Source organism: Erythrolamprus reginae, chromosome 8 (genome assembly GCF_031021105.1).
Source record: "Erythrolamprus reginae isolate rEryReg1 chromosome 8, rEryReg1.hap1, whole genome shotgun sequence".
Lineage (NCBI taxonomy): Eukaryota > Metazoa > Chordata > Lepidosauria > Squamata > Dipsadidae > Erythrolamprus > Erythrolamprus reginae.
This window is the reverse complement of record NC_091957.1, coordinates 3,526,473-3,543,817: the sequence shown is the minus strand read 5'-3', so window position 1 is coordinate 3,543,817 and position 17,345 is coordinate 3,526,473. Positions and strand designations below refer to the sequence as shown.

At 45.1% G+C, this 17,345-nt stretch overlaps 1 protein-coding gene across 1 annotated transcript; it reads left to right on the top strand.

The window, feature by feature from the left end:
- On the top strand, positions 1–14,405 carry SURF4 (surfeit 4). The gene is made up of 6 exons (XM_070758504.1): positions 1–447; positions 7,373–7,559; positions 8,099–8,175; positions 8,454–8,497; positions 12,004–12,190; positions 13,683–14,405. Exons 1-6 carry the CDS (start codon positions 394–396, stop codon positions 13,947–13,949), a joined length of 816 nt encoding a protein of 271 aa, XP_070614605.1. The 5' UTR covers positions 1–393; the 3' UTR covers positions 13,950–14,405.
- The last annotated feature ends 2,940 nt before the right edge of the window (positions 14,406–17,345 follow it).

Sequence of the window (17,345 nt, the reverse complement as noted above, 5' to 3'; positions counted from 1 at the left end):
GGCCGCTGCAGGCGGGGAATCTCTCGACTGGGGCGGGACGAGAGAGGGCCGGCCTTCCCTTTTTTCCCCCTCGCCCGCCCCTCCCGTGGGTCTGGCCCTGCGGTCCGCCCTCCCCTTCCCTCCCTTCTCTCTCTCCCCTCCCCTTGCCGGGCTGCTCTGGGCCTCGCGCGGTTCCTTTAAGAATCGGCCTACGTGGCACAGCCCTGGCGAGGCAAGGCGAGCGCACAAGCGCCACTTCCTTGGGCAATCGCGGCGGGGGCGGCAGCAGCAGCAAGCAAGCAGCTCTCCGAAGGAAAAAGCCGGGGGGCGGGTGCCTTACAAATCGGCTTTCCCCGTCAAATTTGCGCCCCCCTCCCCGCCAAAAAAATAAAATAAAATAAACCCAAGCCAGCCATGGCCATTGTGCAAAACGACCTGATGGGCAGCGCCGAAGATTTTGCAGACCAGGTGAGTCTGTTCTTTTGGGTGGGTAGAGGCTTTGGGTTTGCAAAGAGACGAGTGGGGAGGGGGGGGGGTTCCTATGGGAGTTCCCCCCCCTCTCCACCACCCGTTCCCGTGCCAATTTCCGTCGATCTATAGGAATTGGAAGCGATTGTATCCATTTCCTCTGCCACAATAAATAAGCGAAGCCAACAAAAAGAAACAAAATACACAACCAAAAACCGAAAGCAAGAAAAGTCTTTGGGGAGGGAGAGAAGGAGGGGCAGGGCGTGGAGCGCATGGCTTCCCCCCCCCTCAACCATCAGAGCTGACCCTGTTTTGGGGGGAGGGGGGAAGCCAGCCTGTTGACCCCCATCTCCATCTCTGGAGCTTGAATGGGCAAGTTGGCTTGAACAAAAGGCTCAGAAAGGATGGGGGTTTTTCTTCCTTGCCATCTTGGAGAAAAAAGAGAGGCCCAGCCCCGGAACGTCGCCTACATTAAACCAAGATTGCGGAATAAACTTGGGTTTTTTAGCCTGTCACACACAGCTGTAAATCATGGTTTCGGGGCTAGGGTTAAGGGTCGTCGTTTGGCAAAATGCAGGTGGGTTTTTTGCCAAAATATTGGATCCGGCCTAACAGAAGTGTGTGTGTGTGTATGTTGGATTTTTGTCTCCTATCATCTTTTTGATGCACTAAGGAATGGGCTCTGTCGGTGCCTAGGAATTAACCTAGTTTGATGTAGGGTCAGTAGGTTGGTTTGTTTTTCCGTGCCTGCTTTTTGGGGATGCTTGGACTTAGGCCTCTCCTTGCTCGTTATTGGTCGATTGGGAGCACAATTAGGGGACAGATAATAATCTTCAAATTCACCCATCGCGATTGGGGACCCGGAATTGGTCTTTCCCTAAACAAGGCGGTTTGTTTAGTGACTTGGGCCTGATTTTAACAACCCTTTTTTTTTTTGACGCGGTTATTAAGTAAATTGTTTGGTTGTTAAGCAAATCTGGTGAGTCCCCTATCTCCCACCCATTGATTTTGCTTGTGGGAAGCAAAAAATAAAAAATAAAAGTGGGTTTCACACAATCCTGGGACACTTCCTCTGTTGCAAATACAGGCCAGCTGCTTGAATTTTCACACAACTGTGGCAGATGCTATGACGGTCGTAAGTGCGAGAACCGATCCTAATTCACTTTCCCCCCGCCATTGTGATTTCAAACGGCTGCTAAAAGGAATGGTTGTAAGTTGGGGACTTTAAAAAATGCAGTCTGGCGTGTTTTGAAATGGCCTGAATGAGTAAAACTGATTTTTTTCAAAAAAAAAAATTTAAAAAAAAAATCTGGTCAGCCTGTCTAGGAGCGTCAGTCCGTCATTACGACACTGGGTCAGCTTAAGATCCCGTAGAAGTGTGGAACATAGGCAGTCCTCGACTTAACGACCACAATGGAGCCCCCAAATTTCTGTCATTAAGTGAGATGTGAGTTTTGCTCCATTTAATGGGTTTTCTTTTGCCCCAGTGGGTAGGTGAATCCCTGTGTCTGTTAAATTAGGTAGCCCAGGTGTTAAGTGAATCTGGCTTCAACTGTTGGGCCTTCTCTGTGTCCCGTCAACAAAACAATGTCGTTTGGCGGGCCCCAGGGGAAGAGCCTTCTCTATGGTGGCCCCGGCCCTCTGGAACCAACTCCCCCCCCGGAGATTAGAATTGCCCCCATCCTCCTCGCCTTTCATAAGCTCCTTAAAACCCACCTCTGCCGTCAGGCATGGGGGAACTGAGATATTCTTTCCCCCTAGGCCTTTACAATTCAATAAATAAACAAACTGTTGACTTCGCTTGTCAGACAGTCGCAAAAGGGGATCATATGTCTCTGGGACACTACAATGGTCATAACTGTGCGTCAGCTGTCAAACATCCAAATCTAAATCACATACGAATGGGGATGTTGCCACGGTCATAAGTATAAAAAATGGTCTTAAATCACTTTTTTCTAGTGTCATCATAACTTTGAACGGTTACTGTCTGTCTGTCTGTCTGTCATCTATCTATCTATGTAACATACACCGCTCAAAAAAATAAAGCGAACACTTAAACAACACAATATGATTCCAAGTAAATCAAATTTCTGTGAAATCAAACTGTCCATTTAGGAAGCAACACTGATTGACAATCAATTTCACCTGCTGTTGTGCAAATGGAATAGTTGTGCAAATGAAATATTCAATGAGAATATTTCATTCATTCAGACCCAGCATGTGTTCTTTGAGTGTTCCCTTTATTTTTTTTGAGCAATATATTTTTGCTGAATTGTAAATGAAGAGAGATTAGTATAGATCTATTCAACAGAAAAGCACACACAAACACACACACATCTATCTCTATCTATCTATCTATCTATCTATCTATCTATCTAATCTATTTATCTATATCTATCTAATTCATTTTATTTATTTATTTATTTTATTTTTGACACAGTTAAATAAAACAAGTAACAAGTAAACAAAACGAAGGAACAACAAAAAAGGAATACATTAATTGGATGCACACACACACATACACATAACTGTTCCTTTAGTGTGTGTCTGTGTGTATGTAGATAGATGATAGATAGATAGATAGAGGGGGAGCGAGGGAGGAAAGATAGATGGGAATAGATGATAGAGAAGATGGGTGAATGGGGGGATAGAGATAATAATAATAATAATAATAATAATAATAATAATAATAATAATAATTTATTAGACTTGTATGCTGCCTCTCTCCGAAGACTAAGGGAAAGAGAGAGGGAAGGAGGGAGGAAAAGTAGGATAGATGATAGAGAAGATAGACGGACGGACGGATGGATGGATGGATAGAAACATAGAAAGATAGAGAGCCGGGGAGGGAGGGCAGGAGGGAAGATAGATAGGGATAGATGATAGAGAAGATGGATGGATAGAAACATAGAAAGATAGATAGCGGGGGGGGGGGAGGAAAGATAGATAGGGATAGATGATAGAGAGGATAGATAGATAGATAGATAGATAGATAGATAGATAGATAGATAGATGATAGATAGATAGATAGATAGATAGATAGATAGATAGATAGATAGATAGATAGATAGATAGATAGATAGATATTGTGCTGAGTAGATAACTGATGGGAGCCAAAGCAAGGATTTTTTAAAACTTTCTGCTCATTCTTCTTTGTGAATGAATGAATGAATGAAAATTGTCAAGGAAAAAACAACTTAGAACTAAGGAGAAATTTCCTGAGAGTGAGAACAATTAATCCGTGGAACAGAAGTTGCCTCCAGAAGTTGTGAATGCTCCAACACTGGAAGTTTTTAAGAAGATGTTGGACAACCCTTTGTCTGAAGTGGTGTAGGGTTTCCTGCCTAAGCAGGGGGTTGGACTAGAGGACCTCCAAGGTCCCCTTTCAACTCTTGTTATTCTATTCTATTCTGTAGCTGTGTTGTTTTCCCCCCCAGCATGAGCAGGGCAAAAAGTAAGGTCAGGTTGCCTTTCTTTTCTTTTTCTTCTGAAAAGTATTCAGCTGCTGTTAAAAAGTAAACAGGAACATTGAAAAACATAGAGGCCTGGTCAACAGTTGGCAAAAAAGAACCGTGCCAACAATCTTTGACCGTGGAAAGGATCCAAAATGGGACTCGGCTGGTGTAGTTTTCCTAGGCTATAATTAAAAAGAAAGAAAAACACGAACATTTGTCCTTTTCAGAATAAGGTATGAACGGGATTGAGTCTTGAGTTTGGTAGTTTCGTTGCAGAGGTTTTAATACCCAACTAGGTAGCATCATCAGTGTTATGCGATGATGGTTGGGGATAATGAAAACCACCAAGCTCAGAGACTAAGGACCCCACAATTGCCGTTCTACCCTCCCTCCCCAAATCTTACTCCATTCTATAACTGATGTTATTCCCTAGGTGGGTAATGAAATGTCTACAAGAAAACCACCAAGTTCGGAGAGCACCACGGATCTCACAATTCTCCTCCTTCCTCCTCTTCCTCCCCTTCTTCCTCCTCTTCCTCCTCCTCTTCTTCCTCCTGCTCCTCTTCTTCCTCCTCCTCTTCCTCTTCCTCCTCCTCTTCCTCCTCCTCTTAATCCTCCTTCTCTTCCTCCTCTTCCTTGTCATCCTCTTCCTCTTCTTCCTCCTCCTCTTCTTCCTCCTCTTCCTCTTCCTCCTCTTAATCCTCCTTCTCCTCCTCTTCCTCCTCTTCTTCCTCCTCTTCCTCTTCCTCCTCCTCTTAATCCTCCTTCTCCTCCTCTTCCTCCTCCTCTTCATACACCCCACTCACTTCTAGCACTGATGATGTTCCCTCGCTGGGTGATGAAACATCTTTTTTTTAAAAAAGCACCAAGCTCAAAGAGCACCAACAGTTCGACCCCCAGCTACAAATATCCTCTTCTATTGATAAACTGGGTTTATTTCATTACCAAGTGACCTAGGAAGCCACACAATTGTGACCAGGGTCACCCTGTCCCATTCCATGTGTTGATTCATTACAGACGAATTTGCACCACGTGCCGAGCCATGAAGCATTCGTAGAAAAAGAAAACCTTTCAATAAATCTACGAGCTGGGTCGTCTTTCTCATAGCAAACCTAACATGCAAAGCCACAAAGACGCCCATCACGACAAACCACGATCCTGCATCTCGGTTCTTCTTCCCTTTACTTTGTTATGAACATGGTTTGTTCTCTCCTGCTGGCTGTTACCCCTCCAGATCTCTGTTTATTTTGTTAGCACAACATCTGCGATAGAAACCACCTGGAGTTGCCTAGGATCGTGTTTGCCCTTAACGCGGAGAGATTAATTTTATCAGGAATTGATTGATCTGCCGTAGCCATTTCATTGGCAGCAAAAGGAAAAACACAGAAACATAGAAGATTGACGGCAGAAAAAGACCTCATGGTCCATCTCGTATGCCCTTATATTATTTCTTGTATTTTATCTTAGGATGGATCTATGTTTATCCCAGGCATGTTACTGTGGATTCACCAACCACGTCCCCTCACGAGGTTTTTGCGCTGAGGTAAAAACCTACTGGGACGCATGCACACACACTCAGGTGAAGCATGCCTGAGATTTCAGCCATTTGTTTGCTCCCGCACATGTACGGAATCAAAAATGTCACGTAAAACATGCCCATGCGCGCCTTCCCTCACAAGGTTTTTGCGCTGAGGTAAAAACACACTGGGACACATGCACGCACACGCAGGTGAAGCATGCCTGAGTTTTCAGCCATGTTTTTGCTCCCGCACATGCGCAGAAACTAAAATGTCACAGAAAATATGCCCGCACGGGCCTCCCCTCACAAGGTTTTTGCGCTGAGGTAAAAACACGCAAAACAAGCGCGGAAACAAAAAAAATTGCTGAAATCTTTCACGCAAGCGCGTCCCCCTCACAAAATGTTGCCTCCTGCGCATGTGCAGAAGTAAAAACCCACTGGGCATGCAGGAGAAGCGAAGTTGCACTGATAGCGCATCAACCCCGATCCCACGCCCGGTTGAAGATTGAGGCCTAACTGTATTAATTGGTTTTACCCAACGGTCTTTGCGTCTGGTTGCATCTGTGGAGGCTCGCTGTGGTTCTTCCTACACGCGGAAGAAGCCTTCATCAAGATTCGATCAAGTTTCTGCTTTTCTTACTAAGCTTATCTGGCAATCATAGATGATTCCGCTGATAGGACACTTCCTTCAACCCTGTTGTAAACCCAAAGTAGGGTGTTTGAACAGTGATGATAGTGAGTTGAGCGGAATATAAATTGAACCAAGAAATGAAATCAACATGTTTGGGGTGGCCCAGAGTTAATTCTGGGGTTTGAACTTGCGGGTTCTTACCTGTATAATTTTACCTGTATAATTTTTATTATTATTATTATTTTCAAGAACTTGTAAACCACAATCCTATGTCCTTCATAAATCTAAGCTTAGGAAGTTTTTCTTTATCCCAGCATTTATATGGCTGCAACCATGGATATTAAAAAAACCCGAGTAGGTTTCAAACAAAGCAATATTTTTGTTAAATGTTTTTTTAAAAAAATTTTTTTTATTGATTTTCAAAAAAGACAGACAAAGACATTTAAGGAGCTACCATTGCTCCGCTTGTCATAGAAGTCTAACTAATACAGAAATATAAAAAACCTAACTGTAGTCAGATCAAAGCAGAAATGCCACACATGTAAGTTACATTCTTATTGAATTCAACTCTATTTTTATAATATTAAACTTATTATTTAAATTTCTTTATATTTTAAGATGCAGTGTTCCCTCAATTTTCGCGGGGGATGCGTTCCGAAACCGCCCGCGAAAGTCTAATTTCCGCGAAATAGAGATGCGGAAGTAATTCACACAGCAAGACATACTACACTCGTTGGCCAGGGGACTTGGGTCTAATGGCCTCAAGCCTGGTGGCACAGATAGGTCTTTAAGCTTTTATGGAAGGTGAGGAGGGTGGGGGCAGTGCAAATCTCCAGGGGGAGCTGATTCCAAAGGGCCGGGGCCCCCACAGAGAAGGCTCTTTCTTTCCCAGGTCCCACCAAACGACATTGTTTAATTGATGGGACCTGGAGAAGGCCGACTCTGTGGGAACTGACCGGTTGCTGGGACTCATTTATTTATTTATTTATTTATTACTTAGATTTGTATGCCGCCCCTCTCCGAAGACTCGGGGCGGCTAACAACATGTAGAAACAAATCATAAGCAATCAGACAAATTTAAAATATTTAAATGCGGCACAAGGCGATCCTGGAGGTAATCTGTATTGTAATATAAGAATAATAACTACAACAGAGTTGGAAGGGACCTTGGAGGTCTTCTAGTCCAACCCCCTGCTTACGCAGGGAACCCTACACTACAAATGACATTTCCGGGCTCTTCCTTGGAAGGAAGTGGAGCCCAGTAGAACCTGGCTTCTCTCATCCCTTCTTTTATCTGTTGTTTTTCCCCTCTCGCGCCAGTTTCTGCGGGTGACGAAGCAGTACCTTCCTCACGTAGCTCGGCTCTGTCTAATCAGCACCTTCCTGGAAGACGGAATTCGCATGTGGTTCCAGTGGAGCGAGCAGAGGGACTACATCGACACCACATGGAGCTGCGGCTATTTCCTGGCGTCCGTCTTTGTCTTCATTAACCTCTTCGGGCAGTTAAGTAAGTAACTCGACTAAACAATGTCATTTGGCAGGCCCCAGGGGAAGAGCCTTCTCTGTGGCGGCCCCGGCCCTGTGGAATCAACTCCCCCCGGAGATTAGAACTGCCCCCACCCTCCTTGTCTTTCGTAAATTACTGAAGACTCACTTATACCGCCAGGCATGGGGGAGTTGAGACACCTTTCCCCCCAGGCTTCTTTATATTTTGTTTCATGTTTGGTATGAATGTGCTGTTTGGTTTTTAAATATTTGATAGGGTTTTATATGCTTCTTTTAATATTAGATTTGTTTTGCTATAATATTGTTTTTATTGTTGTGAGCCGCCCCGAGTCTTCGGAGAGGGGCGGCATACAAATCTAATAAATACTAATACTAATATTAATACTACTAATAATAATAACTCCCACGGGGTTTGAGATGGACAACAGATGGATTTTTGGGGGCATCAGGAATTGGAACCAAACAGCTGGAGTTTGCTTTAATTGTTGCGGTCCTGAGTCGACAACCAATTTCATTTTCTTTCCTTTTTTCCTCCCCTAGGCGGTTGCATTCTTGTGTTGAGCAGGAATTTTGTTCAATATGCCTGCTTTGGATTATTTGGAATTATTGCATTACAGGTAAGAAAGTTTGTGGATTTCTCCGTTCCGAAATCTACTGCAGAAAAAACAACAGCGAGGAATCCTGTGCTGCAGTGTTTCCCAACCTTGACAACTTGAAGATATTTGGACTTCAACTCCCAGAATTCCTGGGGAATTCTGGGAGTTGAAGTCCAAATGTCTTCAAGTTGCCAAGGTTGGGAAACACTGCTGTAAGGGATTGAAGTGGGTAATCTGAATTGGAAAGGGGCAATAGTCCCCATGTTTCCCTCATCTCTCTCTTTTTCCTCCCCTTCTAGACAATTGCATACAGTATTTTATGGGACTTGAAGTTTTTGATGAGGTAGGTCTTTATTTTGCATGACTTCACAAACTTATTCTCGCCGGGTTTAGTTAGAACTTAATTTGATTTAATTTGCAAACTCCTACCACCAGGTCAAAAAAATAGATAAATGAAAAAAACCAACAGAGGGTCTGCATTAATTTTTTTTTCCAGTATAATCTCGTAGATCTTTACCATAGCAAATGACCTTGCGAAACTTTCTTCACTTGTGGCTGGTCAGCCATAGATATGCTAAAATGGAAAATATATTTTTTCCCCAGCTGAGTTTACTTTCCAGGTTTTTTTTCCCCTGCATGGGGAGAAATTGAATTTTTAAAAAAAGTTTAATTCTCCTACAACTACCGTAGATGAGTCTCTTTGGGATCAGCTGGTCATCTCATTTTTGTTTTTGACAGTTCCACAATTCAAGACAGGCCTTCGTCAACTTAGTACAATAGAATAGAATTTTATTGGCCAAGTGTGATTGGACACACAAGGAATTTGTCTTGGTGCATATGCTCTCAGCGTACATAAAATAAAATATACATTTGTCCAGAATCATGTGGTGCAACACTTAATGATTGTCATAGGGGTCAAATAAGCAATAAAGAAACAATCAATATTAATAAAAATCTTAGGATACAAGCAACAAGTTACAGTCATACAGTCAACATGGGAGGAAATGGGTGATAGGAATGATGAGAAAAACTAGCAGAATAGAAGTGCAGATTTAGTAGAAAGTCTGACAGTGTTGAGGGAATTATTTGTTTAGAGTGATGGCGTTTGGAAAAAAATAATAATATAGTATAATATATTATGGGAATTGAGTTGGGTTCCCCCCCCCTTTTTTATTTTAACACAGGCCCCATCAATGGGACAATATTTATTTATTTTTATTTGTTTAATTAAATGTATAGGCTGCCCTTCTCTAAATAGATTCAGGGCGGTGTACAACAATAAAAATACAATAATAAAAATACAATTTAAAGCCCCAATATAAAGAAGATTACTTGTTTGTTTATTTATATTCAGTACACTTCTTTTCCTTTATTTTTTCCCATAACATCAACAATCCTGTAAAATGATTTGGGCTGAGAGAGATGGGATGGTCCAAAGTCACCCAGCCGTCTTTCATGCCTAAGGCTGGGCTAGAACTCACCGTCTCCTGGTGATTGACCCAAAGTCTCCCAGCTAGCTTTCATGCCTAAAATAGGACTAGAACTCACCAGTATGCTGATGATACCCAGCTTTACATCTCCACCCCATGTCCAGTCAACGAAGCAGTGGAAGTGATGTGCCGGTGTCTGTAGGCTGTTGGGGCCTGGATGGGTGTCAACAGACTCAAACTCAACCCGGATAAGACAGAGTGGCTGTGGGTTTTGCCTCCCAAGGACAATTCCATCTGTACGTCCATTACCCTGGGGGGGGGGGGGGGAATTACTGATCCCCTCAGAGAGGGTCCGCAACTTGGGCATCCTCCTTGGTCCACAGCTCACATTAGAGAAACATCTTTCAGCTGTGGCGAGGGGGGCGTTTGCCCAGGTTCGCCTGGTGCACCAGTTGCGGCCCTATCTGGACCGGGAGTCACTGCTCACAGTCACTCATGCCCTCATCACCTCGAGGCTCGACTACTGTAACGCTCTCTACATGGGGCTACCTTTGAAAAGTGTTCGGAAACTTCAGATCGTGCAGAATGCAGCTGCGAGAGCAATCATGCCCATGTTACTCCAACACTGCATTGGTTGTCGATCAGTTTCCGGTCACAATTCAAAGTGTTGGTCATCACCTATAAAGCCCTTCATGGCACCGGACCAGGTTATCTACGAGACCGCCTTCTACCGCACGAATCCCAGCGACCAGTTAGGTCCCACAGAGTTGGTCTCCTCCGGGTCCCGTCAACTAAACAATATCGTTTGGTGGGACCCAGAGGAAGAACCTTCTCTGTGGTGGCTCCGACCCTCTGGAGTCAGCTCCCTCCAGAGATTAGAACTGCCCTCACCCTCCTTGCCTTTCGTAAACTCCTTAAAACCCACCTCTGTCGTCAGGCATGGGGGAACTGAAACATCTTCCCCTGCCTATGTAGTTTTTTTTGTGTGTGACATGACTGTATGTATGTTTTTTATATATTGGGGTTTCTTGTTTTTTAGACTCTTTAAATGTATTATTGTTATTTGAGATTCTAACTATTAGATTTATTTATTTATTTATTGGATTTGTATGCCGCCCCTTTCCGTAGATTCGGGGTTGCTAACAACAGTAATAAAAAACATCATATAAATCCAATACTAAAACAACTAAAAACCCTTATTGTAAAAACCAAACATCCCTACAAACAAACATAACATGCATAAATTGTAAAGGCCTAGTGGGAAAGAGCATCTCACTTCCCCCATGCCTGACGGCAGAGGTGGGTTTTAAGGAGCTTACGAAAGGCAAGGAGGGTGGGGGCAATTCTAATCTCCAGGGGGAGTTGGTTCCAGAGGGCCGGGGCCACCACAGAGAAGGCTCTTCCCCTGGGCCCTGCCAAACAACATTGTTTTGTTGACGGGACCCGGAGAAGGCCCACTCTGTGGGACCTAACTGGTCGCTGGGATTCGTGCAGCAGAAGGTAGTCCCGGAGATATTCTGGTCCGGTGCCATGAAGGGCTTTATAGGTCATAACCAACACTTTGAATTGTGACTGGAAACTGATCGGCAACCAATGCAGACTGCAGAGTGTTGGTGTAACAAGGGCATATTTGGGAAAGCCCATGATTGCTCTCGCAGCTGCATTCTGCACGATCTGAAGTTTCCAAACACTTTTCAAAGGTAGCCCCATGTAGAGAGCGTTACAGTAGTCGAGCCTCAAGGTGATGAGGGCATGAGTGACTGTGAGCAGTGACTCCCGGTCCAACTAGGGCCGCAACTGGTGCACCAGGCGAACCTGGGCAAATGCCCCCCTCGCCACAGCTGAAAGATGTTTCTCTAATGTGAGCTGTGGATCGAGGAGGACACCCAAGTTGCGGACCCTCTCTGAGGGGGTCAGTAATTCCCCCCCCCCCAGGGTTTGTCATTGTATGTTGTTTTTATCATTGCTGTGAGCCGCCCCGAGTCTACGGAGAGGGGCGGAATACAAATCTAATAAATAATAATAAAAATAATAATAATCTCCTGGTGATTGGACCAAAGTCGCCCAGCTAGCTTTCATGCCTAAGGCAAAATTAGAACTCACCATCTCCTGGTGACTGGCCCAAAGTCACTCCACTAGCTTTCATGCCTAAGGCAGGACTAGAATTCGCTGTCACCCAGTTTCTAGCCCAGGGACTTAACTTGCCTGTCAAATTTACAGTCCTTTATAAAATGGTGGTTGAGAGAGACAGGGAATCTGAGAACGATACAGAATGCGGTCTTGAAATATTTTCATCTCTTGTCGACATTGGCGCGAAGATTATTTTTGCAAATTTGGTTGCGTCCAACATTCCGATTTGGACAGACCCGCATCTTGGGTGTGTGTGTGTGTTTGTGTGTTTTGTCTTTCTTTCCTGCAGAAATCTCGCCCTGGGAGGGGGTTTATTACTGCTGTTGGCGGAGTCTCGGTCGGAAGGGAAGAGTATGTTCGCGGGCGTTCCCACCATGCGGGAAAGCTCCCCGAAGCAATACATGCAGCTGGGCGGACGTGTGCTTCTAGTCCTTATGTTTATGACCCTGCTGCATTTGGATGTCAGTTTCTTTTCGGTAAGCACCTGATATCATTTGAACATATAACGTGTTTCTTTAACTTCGGTCCTGCTGTGTCTCTCCATGCAATCCACATCTGGAAAGTTTGTTAGGTTCTGACCCAGTTCCCCAAACCCAACCAACTCTCCGAAGTGAACTCAAAGATTCCTTTCATAAGAGCCCTGGCAAACAATTTCTCTCTCAACGCAAGAGGCTAACGAGTCCATCCGGCCGGGAGATTAATACACTGCCCACAAAAATAAAAAGGGAACACTTAAAACAACAGAATACAGTGTTCCCTTGATTTTCGCAGGTTCGAACTTCGCAAAAAGTCTATACTACGTTTTTTCAAAAATCTTAATTAAAAAATACTTCACGGGTTTTTCCCCTATACCACGGTTTTTCCCACCTGATGACGTCATATGTCATCGCCAAACTTTCATCTAACTTTAATAAATATTTTTTAAAATAAACTTTAATAAATAAACACGGTGAGTAATAATTTAAATGGTTGCTAAGGGAATGGGAAATTGTAATTTAGGGGTTTAAAGTGTTAAGGGAAGGCTTGTGACACTAGCCCAAAATAGTGTATTTACTTCCGCATCTCTACTTTGCGGAAATTCGACTTTCGCGGGCGGTCTCGGAACACATCCCCCGCGAAAATCAAGGGAACACTGTATAATTCTGAGTAAATCAAACTTCTGTGAAATCAAACTGTCCACTTAGGAAGCAACACGGATTGACCATCAATTTCGCCTGCTGTTGTGCAAATGGAATAGAGAGGGAGGGAGGGAAGAAGGAAGGAAGGAGAGAGGAAGGACGGAAGGACGGAAGAAGGAAAGAATGAAGGAAGGAGAGAGAGAGGAAGGAAGGAAGGAGAGAGGAAGGAGGGAAGGAAGGAAGAAGGAAAGAATGAAGGAAGGAAGGAGAGAGGGTGGGAGGAAGGAAAGAGGAAGGGAGGAAGGAAGGAGAGAGGGTGGGAGGAAGGAAAGAGAGAGGAAGGAAGGGAGGAAGGAAGGAGAGTGGGTGGGAGGAAGGAAGGAAGGGAGAGAGGGGGGAAGGAAGGAGAGAGGGGGGAACAAAGGAAGGAAAGAGGAAGGAAGGGAGGAAGGAAGGAGAGAGGGTGGGAGGAAGGAAGGAAGGAAACAGAGAGAGGGAGGAAGGAAATAGAGGGAGGAAGGAAGGAGAGGGAGGGAGGAAGGAAGGAAGGCCGAGTCAACCTTGAGCCTACTGAGATTCAATCTGCCAAAGTGCTGGCAGCGGGTGATCAGCAGAAGTAGCTTGCTGTAATGCACTCTGCGCTACCAAGGAAGGAAGGAGGGAAGGAAGGAGGAAAGCAAGAAAGGAGAGAGGGAAGGAAGGAAGGAATCAACTTTGAACCTACTGAGATTCAATCTGCCAAGCCTGCCAAACTGCAGGACTGCACTCTAACCACTGTGCCACCGAGTCTCTTCGTTGGGTTTCTGCCTAGCTTTCATTCACGGTCTTTTTTTCTCCCCGCTTGTCGCAGATCCTGCAGAACCTGGTGGGCACGGCGTTGATCATCCTGGTAGCCATCGGCTTCAAAACCAAGCTAGCCGCCTTGACTTTGGTCATCTGGCTCTTTGCCATCAACCTGTACTTCAACGCCTTCTGGACTGTCCCCACCTACAAGCCCATGCACGACTTCCTGAAATACGACTTCTTCCAAACCATGTCGGTCATCGGAGGCCTCCTTCTGGTCGTGGCCTTAGGTCCTGGCGGGGTCTCCATGGACGAGAAGAAGAAGGAGTGGTAGAGAAAGAACGGAGGAGCGGGAAAAAAGAAAGAAAGCGACACAGCATCTGGGGACTGACTCACAGTTTTGGGAATTAAACACCGAACAAAACTGGCATATTTTTTTTTACCGAAAAAGTGCCCCTGTTTTCCCTCCCTTTTTAAAGGCTCTTTTTCATGTTTTTTTTTTTTAAAAAAGTTATTTTAGTTCAACGCTGCGCCGATATTTCGATTCCCGTCGCCGGATAATTCTTCATTCAAGAACGTTTTGGGGTTGTGGTTATTTTTTCCCCCCTCGCGCGCATGGTTTTTTCCCTGTTCTTATAAACCTCCCAAAAAATTGGAATGATGCAACAGCTGGCTCGGCTTGAGCCTCTGCCACAGTTAAATTTCTTATTTTTTGTTTTGACAACTGTTTTTGCTTTTTTAAAAAATTTAAAGCTACTGTGATCCGATAAACCTTGCTGTGTCCTTTTCAGTGTGATGGGTGTTGCATCTTAACCTCTTTTTTTTTTTGGTTTTGGGTCGACGCTCGAGTTGTAACTAAAATGAAGTCCCATCCCAGAGGGAGAACGGTTATAAATCTTTTAACGGTTACTCCGTATGAGTTAAAGAGAAGAATTTTTACACAATTGCAGCATTTGGAAAAAAATATTCATTCTGCGACAAGGAAGAGCAAAATTGGGATCTCTTCTTGTGTAAGAGCAGTGGTTTCCCAACCTTGGCAACTTTTAAGAGCCGTGGGGCAGGGCCTTCTCTGTGGTGGCGCCGGCTCTCTGGAATCATTTACCTGCAGAGATCTGTACTGCCCCCCCAACCTAATGGCATTCTGGAAAGCCTTAAAAGACCTGGCTATGCAGTTAGGCCTGGGGCCATTGATCGGGTAGTTTCTGATCTGGCCACAGAAGCGAGGTGTGATTTTATTATGGGTTTTTTAATGCTGTTTTGATATTGTTTTTGTTGTAAGCTGCCCAGAATCCTTAGGGCAGTGTTTCCCAACCTTGGCTACTTGAAGATATTTGGACTTCAACTCCCAGAATTCCCCAGCCAGCGAATTCTGGGAGTTGAAGTCCAGATATCTTCAAGTGGCCAAGGTTGGGAAACACTGGTGTAGAGGCAGTCCTCAATTTAACAGCCACAATTCAGCCCCAATTTTTTTGCTAAGTTGAGTGAATTGGTAAGTTGTAAGTAGCCCCGAGTCCTTGGAGGAGGGAGGCATATAAACCCAATAAAACTGAACCTGCCTTCCCCCATGGCTTTCCAGGTTGCAAAAGACCCCATGACCCTGGAATGCTGCAGCGATCATAAATGGGATTTAGTTGCCAAGCGTCTTAAATTTTGATCACATGGGGCAAAAACCTCACTTAACGAATATCTCACTTAACAACTTAAGTTTTGGGCACAATCGCAGTTGTAAGCTGAGGATAGTTGGTCTCCTGCTTCACTGTTCCCTGGAGGAGAACTTTCACTATTCCAGACATGTTTTTACTGCACAAAAGTTTCCAAACTTGATTGTACGAAAAAGGCAGAGCTGGGATGTTGAAAAACTGGGGGGGGGGGGGGGGGGGGGGGGGGGGTGTGTGTGTGTGTGTTCCAAGTTCGCGCTCAAACACACAACTTAAGCAGTTGCTGTCTGTTCTGTTTTTGCTAAGGTGGACCACATTTTTTTTAAAACGAGAACTGCCGGCTCCAGTTTCCTTCTTTTTAAGGAAACCCATCCTAGGAAATAAAATAGTATTATTCCGTCCGCCGTCTTGCAGTTGTTTTCTGCTTAGCGATGAGCGGAATTAGAAATGGAATAAAAATGGAGGGGGGTTTCCCCCCCTCTTAAAAGGCTGAAAATTTGGGTGCATCTTATATTCTGATTGTAGCCCCACTCACTCACCAGCTCCTTTCCTTCGACCTTGTTTATTTATTTATTGGATTTGTATGCCGCCCCTTTCCGCAGGCTCGGGGCGGCTAACAGCAATAATAAAACAGCGTACAATAATAATCCAATACTAAAAACGATTAAAAACCTATTAATACAAAAACCAAACATACATACAGACATACCATGCATAAAATTGTAAAGGCCTAGGGGGAAAGAGTATCTCAATTCCCCCATGCCTGGCGGCAGAGGTGGGTTTTAAGGAGCTTACGAAAGGCGAGGGTGGGGGCAATTCTAATCTCCTGGGGGGAGTTGGTTCCAGAGGGCCAGGGCCACCACAGAGAAGGCTCTTCCCTTGGGTCCCGCCAAGCGACATTGTTTAGTTGACGGGACCCGGAGAAGACCCACTCTGTGGGACCTAACTGGTCGTTGGGATTCGTGCAGCAGAAGGCAGTCCCTGAGATAATCTGGTCCGATGCCATGTAGGGCTTTATAGGTCATAACCAACACTTTGAATTGTGACCGGAAACTGATCAGCAACCAGTGCAGACTGTGGAGTGTTGGTGTGACATGGGCATATTTGGGATGATGGGCGAGATCATCCAGGGGCATGGGGGTGACGTATCATCAGTATGCGGATGATACCCAGTTATACATCTCCACCCCATGTCCAGTCAACGAAGCAGTGGAAGTGATGTGCCGGTGCCTGGAGGCTGTTGGGGCCTGGATGGGTAGGGTATCAACCATAGATTGCTGATAACAGTTTGTTTTTAGGCTCCGCGTGTTGTGTTTTCAGCCTCCAAACGCTCGATGTGCGGTGCCCAAAATTGCTACCTGGACCAGCCGCTGCCTTCTCTTACCCCTTCCACGCCTTGCCAGCTTGTCACTGGAGCTCCCTCCAAAGATCAGCTATGCTTTTGAAGCTGTTTTGCAGCCCCAACACCAGCTAAGCAATTTTCTGAGCTTCACCTGCTTTTCCAATTGCTCCCCATGACAATCAGCTGTGCTTTAGAAGCATAAACTTCACCATCCCCAAACTCAAAACCATCGAGCGAACGAATGTGCTGAAGCTGACTAGGCTAAAGACCAGCCAGATGACCGATAAGAGCCCACAGGGTCGGCCTTCTCCGGGCCCTGTTGACTAAGCAATGCCGGTTGGTGGAGCCGCGGGGCAGGGCCTTCTCTGTGGTGGCGCCAGCTCTCTGGAATCATTTACCTCCAGAGACCTGTACTGCCCCCAACCTAATGGCATTCTGGAAAGCCTTAAAAGACTTGGCTATGCCGGCAGGCCTGGGGCCATTGATCGGGTAGTTTCTGATCCGGCCACAGAAGCGAGGTGTGATTTTATTATGGGTTTTTTAATGCTGTTTTGATATTGTTTTTGTTGTAAGCTGCCCAGAGTCTTTAGGCCAGTGTTTCCCAACCTTCGCCACTTGAAGATATTTGGACTTCAACTCCCAGAATTCCCCAGCCAGCGAATGCTGGCTGGGGAATTCCGGGAGTTGAAGTCCAGATATCTTCAAGTGGCCAAGGTTGGGAAACACTACC

Bases quoted from the DNA above. Each gene is read 5' to 3' on its own strand.
- SURF4 (XM_070758504.1), top strand. From the start codon at position 394: ATGGCCATTGTGCAAAACGACCTGATGGGCAGCGCCGAAGATTTTGCA. The intron at 7,560-8,098 runs GTAAGTAACTCG...TTCCTCCCCTAG, and splicing joins TAACCTCTTCGGGCAGTTAA to GCGGTTGCATTCTTGTGTTG. The intron at 8,498-12,003 runs GTAGGTCTTTAT...TCTTTCCTGCAG, and splicing joins GACTTGAAGTTTTTGATGAG to AAATCTCGCCCTGGGAGGGG.